This window comes from Quercus suber, unplaced genomic scaffold (genome assembly GCF_002906115.3).
Source record: "Quercus suber isolate HL8 unplaced genomic scaffold, Cork oak 2.0 scaffold_226, whole genome shotgun sequence".
NCBI lineage: Eukaryota > Viridiplantae > Streptophyta > Magnoliopsida > Fagales > Fagaceae > Quercus > Quercus suber.
In genome coordinates, this window is record NW_027069684.1 from 309,120 (window position 1) to 317,356 (window position 8,237).

Here is an 8,237-nt window from a genome sequence, read left to right on the forward strand (position 1 = left end):
ATGCACACAAAGTAACCTTAAAAGACCAATATTGTAGTTTCACCTAAAATATACGAGGCTTTGAAAACATTTCCCAAGCAAATAAGCTAAAATGTAAAATCAGGCTCTTACCAAACAGACTATTGTGAAGGACTAAAAGAACCAACTTCTTCAATGTATATGATTGCAGTAAGCTAGCCGCTAAAAGCCTCCAATGGATCTAAGCTGTACGCTTTCCTGTATTAATGGTTATACTTAACTTTGAAAGGGTCATTACAACTCATAATAACAGATGACTTGAAAGTCCCAATTTGCTAAAGAAAGAACTTGCATCTCTATAAGGATGACATATTGGTAGCAAAGACTATACACCGTGAGCCAAATCCAACAACTAATTACAGTTGCACCAAGCAGAACCTGAACTTTTTAGCATCAAAGGCAAAAACAAATAAAGATATTGATTGACATCCTTGCATTGCAAATCTTACAAGAATAAATATCCACAAGAAAGTCGACAAATTCAATCACCGTGGACTTCCAAGTGACAGAAAAAGATCACAGAATGAAGCAGAAAATCAAGCACACCGTAACGTTTGAAAGAACGGATTCCAGAAATTAATTATGCAGAGCATACCAACATAAAAACAATGACACTTAGGACCCTATCAAAATGTATTTCTGTTTTTCTTCCCCTACAACTGACAGGAAGACTACCAACAGTATCTCTTGGAAACCCTCCAAAAATATATAAAAACCGGATACTGGAGGTCCACCCTAATTAACTATAAAATTTGGCGGACCACCCACAACAGAAAAGGCTTCACAGACCCGAAAGGGATAGACACATTCCAGAAGCTTTCATGTGTCCACCTCCCAGGTTTTTCCCTAGACTCAGAATCAGAAAAGTACTTATACATAAAAACCAAATTCTTTCTTGAAAAACAAAACATTAAGAGGCAAGAACCACTTGAAAGGACTACGCAGGAGTTGTAGAAGTCTCCGTATCCATTGGTTCTGCAGAAGCTGGTGTCTCAGCACTGCCATCTGCTGCCCCCTCAGTGGTGCTGGCATTAGCATCACCTCCTTCAGGTTGCTGCTGCTCACTGGCCTGAGGAGGTGGGGTTGGTGGGGCCTCAGGAGTAGCTGGCTTGGCTGGTGCTGGCCTTGGTTTTGTCATTATTGGTTTACAAAACCTGTACAAGAAAGTATAATTTCAACATCGTCAGAGAAGATTACTATATTTAAAGTAGGGAGGACAAGAAAGGTTCAAATTTCCAGAATTTAGGTTGGCAGCTCGGAAATAAATAAATTATGAAAACAATAAATATACTAACACTTCTTTTTTTTTTTTTTTTCCCACAACTGCTGAGATGACTTGTTGTGGGTGGTGCACAATAGAACTAATATCAGTGGTGAGCTCAAGTGAAAGTGTACCAATCACAACTTGCCACCTCTGTTAGTTGTTAAAAAGTTATCCCTAACATTACTCTTAGGAAAGAAGCAAGTAAATAATCAAAACATGATAAAATTAAAAACCAGAATCAAGACAAAGCTGAAAATTATAGTAATCTTGCAGAATTTTAACAAGTAAAGCTAAAATTAAATTCATTAAATTCTTTCCAAACAAGGTAAATGGATTAAAAGGTAAAAAGAAAGAAAAGCTACCTGTCCAGAGTTTCAGTCTTCTTTAGCACATCAGCAGATGAGAGAATTGGATTCACATACTTAGGAAGTGAATCCTGTTGGAGCTTTTTCTCTCTCAACCAAGCTTCTGCTCTACACATTCAGTTAGGACCTATAACATACAAAATATAGTTTGAATTGTGAAGTTAGTTTTCTGTTAATACGTGTGTTGTAAATCGGTCTTTTTTTTTTTTTTTTGGTTTTGGGGGGGGGGGGGGGGGGGGGGGTTGTGAATTCAAGATCAGTTCAGATATTACCTTCTCTTTTTCAGATATGTCAATGTGATCAAATCTAGGATCATTTGAAACTGCTGCTTCTCTGTAGCTATTAACGCAACGAACAAGCTGATCAATTACAGCTCCCCTGTTAACACTCTCTTTGTAACGCTCCTCAACGGGATCACCTTGCTGCAATGTAACACAAATATCAAAATCAGTAATCACTGTCTTTCTATGTGTGGCTGTATGACAGGGCCAGGAAAGGAAAAAGAAGGGGGTGGGTGGCGAGGAAAGTAGCCATTTAGAAAATCAAACCACACTTACCTTTTTGAGCTCCTCCAGCTTGGCAATGTAAACGCCTTTGGTTTCATCCTCACCATCTTCATACAACCAATCTTCTACCTCCTGGAGTTTAGTAGTAAACCCTTCCCTCTCCGAATCAGTGACAAATTCCTGATATTTGTCACTAAGCTGAGAAACAGAGAAACAAACAAGAAGTATTAGATTTCTTTTAAATACCACAATAAGTATTAGTTTAGAAGTCCAAAACTAAAAGCCAGATATTTGTCACTAAGCATACTACCTTGTTTCTCATGTCATAGACATAGGCCTCAACAGCATTCTTCCTGTCTTTTGTTTCTTCCATTACTCTATCTTGCAAAGCCATTTCAAATTCTTTCTCCACTGCCTTTTGCACATCTGCTGGAAACATTCCTCCATACACCAACTCTGCTACAGGGATGTTGGTTTTCTTTACCTTCTTCTTTGGAGCCTCAACCTGCATGTTTAGAACCCACATAATGCCTCAAAAAAAGAACAAATATTTAATGCTATTAAGCATTACAACACATAGATGCAAATGAAATGGGAGATGGAGGCATCACAAATCAATAGGATTAACACTCATTGTGATACTGTGCAAATAACACAATCATAAGATTCCAAAAGCCCTATTGCATTATATAACATAGGAATGCAGTCTAGAAACTTAAAAGAGGAAGAGCAGGAAGCAGTCTCCAAGCCCAAGTTTGTCACTCAAGAGCAGACAAGTGGAGCTCATTGGTTGAACTAGATGTATTAGCTTATTAACACCTCAATTGGAGCTCTGCTGTTGCAACGATGGTACCAAAGATCCAAGTATCTGCTTTAACAGTTGATTGCTACAAACCAACTAAGATAAAAATATTGCAAGTGGGTTCGTGAATGCATTAAAAGCACACCATATCATTTGAAAGCATGCACATATTCTTATTCTCAATGTAAGCTCTACATAGATCCCAATAGATATAAACCTTTTGGTAGCTTTCCCAATGTCATGACTCAAATAATGCTTACATACATGCAAATAAGATTTAACAATGAGCTTCATCATGTATATAACATTTTTTTTTTGAGAATCACGTATATAACATTAAGCATGCACCACAGAAGAAATTGTTTACTCATTCAAGGTATGAATACTGACCTTAGTGTCAGCTTCCATCTGTACAGGCTTGTCTCCTGACTCGGGGACACCATTTTCAACCCCAGGAGCATCAGCAGTACCTTTAGCATCTTGCATATTTACATCAGTCTCATTGGAACCTTGGGGAGCAGCATTATTTGGAGCTTCATCAGTATCCATCTTAACATCTTCTTTTGCTGGCTCTTTTGAGACAGGAACTTCAATTTCTTCTTCCTCCAATAGCTAAAACAAACATTAAAAAGAAAAAATAATCATAAGAAATGGTTTGAAGGAAAATTGCCTAATCATAATTAGAGTTGCAAGAAGCTTCCAGAACTTACAGTTGCTGACTCAACAGATACAATTCCATGCAGATTCAAGCGGACTTTAACCTTTAGTTTTGCACGCTCACTTGTAGTAGATTGGAATGGACCAATCTGCACATTCACATCACATAACAGAGTTGGCAACACAATAAAAATTGCTAGACAATCATACTGCAGCCCAAATTATTAAAATGTTTAGATTCTAAACATTGCCAGAGTATATTACCGTATATGTACTGATCTTTGTAGGTTGTTGCAGTTCAGCCCCATCAACATATTGTACATCAACAGAGAATGTGCCCGATCTGTAGAACGTTAGAGCCTTCACACTTGGTATAGGATTTCCCCTGGGGAAAACAACAGTACTCTGCGGATTGTCTGCAGCCCCGTTCTGAGTACCAGGGGCAGCACCTTTCCATGACAAAGCAACTGAGAACGGGAAGCTCTCGTTGACCTTCAGATCAACAATAAAAAAAACATTAGTATCACAGTAATGCCAAATATATATATATATATATGCCTTTGATTAAGGTCTCATATTTTAAGTAAATACCCCCAGACGGATTAAATGTATTTAGGGCAGTTTCCCTGGGTTAAAACATGACGAGGAATAACATGAAAACCCCTGAGGATGCCCCTTAATCACTTAATCACTTATAGGCCGTGTGTGACGATGAGCCCTCACTCGCATTAATTTCTTAAAAGTGAGAACTCATTAATGGCCGAGATTAACCTATAATACACCACAACAAGAGAAGGAAAAGAGGGAATAATGACTAAAGATTTTGACACCCCTAGTAGTGACAAGCAATTTTTTGTGTGTGTGAGCGAGAGAGGGAGAGAAATTCAAGGAGAGCCTAAATGCATGCAAGCATAAATAATTTTTAAAAAAAGGCAATAAAACCACCACACACACGCGCGTGCACACGCACATATATGTATATATATATATAAGTATACAATGCTTGGGTATCAACCCTCTGTCCATGAAAATTACCTGAAAGTCTCGTACTTTAAATGTCGGACTAAGAATAGCACATTGCAAAGCACAACCCCTGGCAACACACTCACTTGCATTCATCGTGCGCCTAGGATCCTTTTTGAAGAACTCTGTCAATATCTTAATTATTGCAGGAACACGAGAGCCCGAACCAACCACCTCAACCATGTGGACATTTTCAATAGTAAGACCAGCATCTGCAAGAGCCTTCTCCAAAGGTTGCTTCACACGCTCTAAGATAGGAATGCTGATCTGCTCAAATTCGTCACGCTTAATGAAGCCTCTAACATCCTTCTCATCCATTAAGCACTCTATATTCAAAGGTGCCTCAGGATTTGCACTAAGCATCTTCTTCAGCTTCTCACAGGCAGCCCGAAGCCTAAGACAAGCTCTTGCATTCTGGAAAACATCAATCTTGTACTGTTCTTTGAATTTTGCAGCAAAGTGCTGGAACAGCGCTTCATCAAAATCTCTACCACCCAAAGATCGATCATACGAATGAGCTAATATTTTCAGCTGCCCCTTTTTAAATCCAGCAATGCAAACTTGCATGCTAGCATGACCAATATCAACAAAGGCAACATTCAATTGATCGGTTTCAGGTAAGTCTGTCTTATAAATACCATAAGCCAAGGCCGTTGCAGTAGTTTCATGTATCAAGTGGAGAGGGTGCAAACCCGCAATTGTGGCTGCATCCAAAACAGCCCTTCATTGTACTGTTCTTTGAATTTTGCAGCAAAGTGCTGGAACAGCGCTTCATCAAAATCTCTACCACCCAAAGATCGATCATACGAATGAGCTAATATTTTCAGCTGCCCCTTTTTAAATCCAGCAATGCAAACTTGCATGCTAGCATGACCAATATCAACAAAGGCAACATTCAATTGATCGGTTTCAGGTAAGTCTGTCTTATAAATACCATAAGCCAAGGCCGTTGCAGTAGTTTCATGTATCAAGTGGAGAGGGTGCAAACCCGCAATTGTGGCTGCATCCAAAACAGCCCTTCGTTGAAGTTCATTGAAATAAACAGGGATTCCAATGCAGCAATCAACAACAGCTGCATTCAAGTTCTTCTCGGCTATTCCTTTCAGATTTGACAACACCATTCCCAAAACTTGGGTAGGTGTAAATGTCCTGGCTTCTCCCAAATACTGTGCATGAATCAAAGGATACCCATCAGGGCCCTCAGTAACAGCGTAAGGCAAAGACTGCAGATCCCTCTGCAATTCAGGATCATTGTACTTCCGACCAATTAACCGCTTTATCTGAGAGATCGAATTCTTTGGGTTCATCATGGTCGACGCAGCTCCTGCTGTTCCAATAAAGCGCTGCTTTTCTCCAAAACACACGATAGCAGGAGTCTCACGCTTAGACTCATCATTGAGCACAACATCAATTCCTCTCTGCCTTGCAACGGCCACAATGCAGCTCTCATTGCCAAGATCAAAACCGACAACACTCATGTTCACAAATAAAAAACCGACTAGTAACTTAAAATTGGTCTAGTAGGTGGCAAGGTCACAGAAACCTGAACAATAACATAGCTGAGTCACATTCAGAATACTTTTTTTTTTTTTTTTCTCTTTTTGGCTAAAATCAGAATACATTAATTTATAACAATTAAAAACACTGAGAAACAAGGAGAAATTTCAAAAAAACAAAAATTTAACAACACAAACATCATTACCCAGGAAAGAAAAACTCCAAACAAAATAGATAAACCCCGTTATCAATAACATTCCCAACAAGTTAAAACCTTTCTCTAATGATCTTAAAGCAATTACAACATAACACATGCACAAGATACATGCACAAGGGAAAACATTTAGCACTTAAGATCATGAACACCAGCGTTGGCCTGAGGAACTGAGAGTCAAGCTAGCAATCCCACAAGCAGCAATAATCTCAACAACAGCAAAAGCAAATCAAATCCAAATGCACTGCTACACAATAATTTCCATACACAAACAAGCAACATAGAACAATCAAATATCAAAACCACACTAAAGCAACTCAATACACAATAATCAATTAATCAAAATCCTCCTCTGAATAATCAAAATCATACAATACGAATCTACATTATTTGAACCACAAAAAAAAACACATTTTACTTGAAGAAAGTAATCGAATCAACGTAAATCCAATCCCAAAACTAACAGAATACCCAAACTTTTCCACCATAATTAATCCAGATTCTCCCTCACCAATAAATTCCAAAAAACACAAAAAAGAAAAAAAGCTTTAAACCTAGAAACAGAGAAAGAGCTAGAATCTAAAAGCTGATTAAACAGTAAAACGAAACAAAAAGCAATTCAGCACCTAAAAATCAGCGAATCTAGGAAGAGAAACTCACAGATCTAAACCTAGATTTTTGAGAGAGAAAAAGTGAGAAATCTAAATCTGAATCTGAAGTGGATTTGAGCTAGGGTTTGGAGACGATACCTTGAGAGCGATCGAACAGAAGGAGAGAGAAAGAGAGAAGAAGAAGAGACGTGTTTGGGGGTTCTGGAAGACTCTGCGAGCGAACGTCTCTTATAAACAGAGAGAAAGGTTGTGCAGTGTGTTTGTGTTTGTGTGTGTGTTTGTGTTGTGTTATGTATGCGTGTGAGAGAGAGAGAGAGAGAGCGAGAGAGCTTCAAGTAAGGAACCGAGATTTATGAGGCTGAGCGAGGGGTTTGTGTGGAATTTTCTAGTTTCACTCTTTTTTCTTTTTCTTTTTTTTTTTTTCTTTTTAATTTGTTGTATTGTTTTGTTGTTTGTTTTTTTGGTTTTTGAAAAAGCAAAAAAATTGGAAAGACTGACTGTGGGGTTCAATGTGGTCCTAGAGGCGTCTAGAGAGATACTTTTGCTTCTAGAAAGATCTATGGCGTGACCGCGTGAGGGTCTGAACTTTGAAGGGTTTGTTTGGTGAGGTGTTTTTTAATGGGCCTTTTTGTTTTGTGGGCCCTTAACTAGGGTTTTGTTTGGTTTTTTTTTTTTTTTTAAGGGTTTTCATTTATGGGTTTTGGTTTTGTGGGCCTTTTTAACTAGGGTTTTTGTTTGATTTTTTTAGAAGAATGTGGGCTGAGTTTGGCACTATGGTTCATGCACAAATAAAGACCATTTGGAATTTTTGTGGGCTTGCTTTGCTGGTATTTTACCATTCAGTGAGCATGTTAAAATGTTGTTATTGGTTGGGTTTGGATACGATGGATAGTCACGGCGCGTTTTGCTTCCTGCGTTTTCTCTTTTTTTTTTTTTTTTTGCCGCAATTGTTGACATTTTGGGGACAAAATTTACTGTTTACGCACTGTTTACACACTGTTCATGCACTGTTCACACAATATTTAATATTAAAAGTGGGTCCCACGATACTATTTACACATTTAAAAATTATTTTGCTAAAGTGTTTTCAGCAACAATCAGTTTTTATCAACTTTTAGCAACAATAAGTGCTATCCAAATGGACCCATTATCATTAGTTTGAAAAATACGAATTTATTACCCAAGCAGCTACAGCTTACGGGTAGTGAAGCGTTACATACAGTTCTAATGGAATGCATTCCAGTAGCATCAAGATGCAACAAAAGAGAGATATCAGAAGA

General features: G+C 38.2%; 1 protein-coding gene across 1 annotated transcript; it reads right to left on the reverse strand.

Annotated features, from left to right (window-relative positions):
• Positions 1–571: 571 nt before the first annotated feature.
• Positions 572–7,289, reverse strand: LOC112012050 (heat shock 70 kDa protein 15). The gene is given in 12 exon segments (XM_065780139.1): positions 572–1,172; positions 1,645–1,753; positions 1,756–1,774; positions 1,920–2,069; positions 2,205–2,351; positions 2,464–2,658; positions 3,346–3,567; positions 3,666–3,761; positions 3,877–4,104; positions 4,648–5,303; positions 5,600–6,178; positions 7,096–7,289. Coding segments are annotated over 11 exon segments (2,553 nt in total). The 5' UTR covers positions 6,114–6,178; positions 7,096–7,289; the 3' UTR covers positions 572–955.
• Positions 7,290–8,237: the final 948 nt, after the last annotated feature.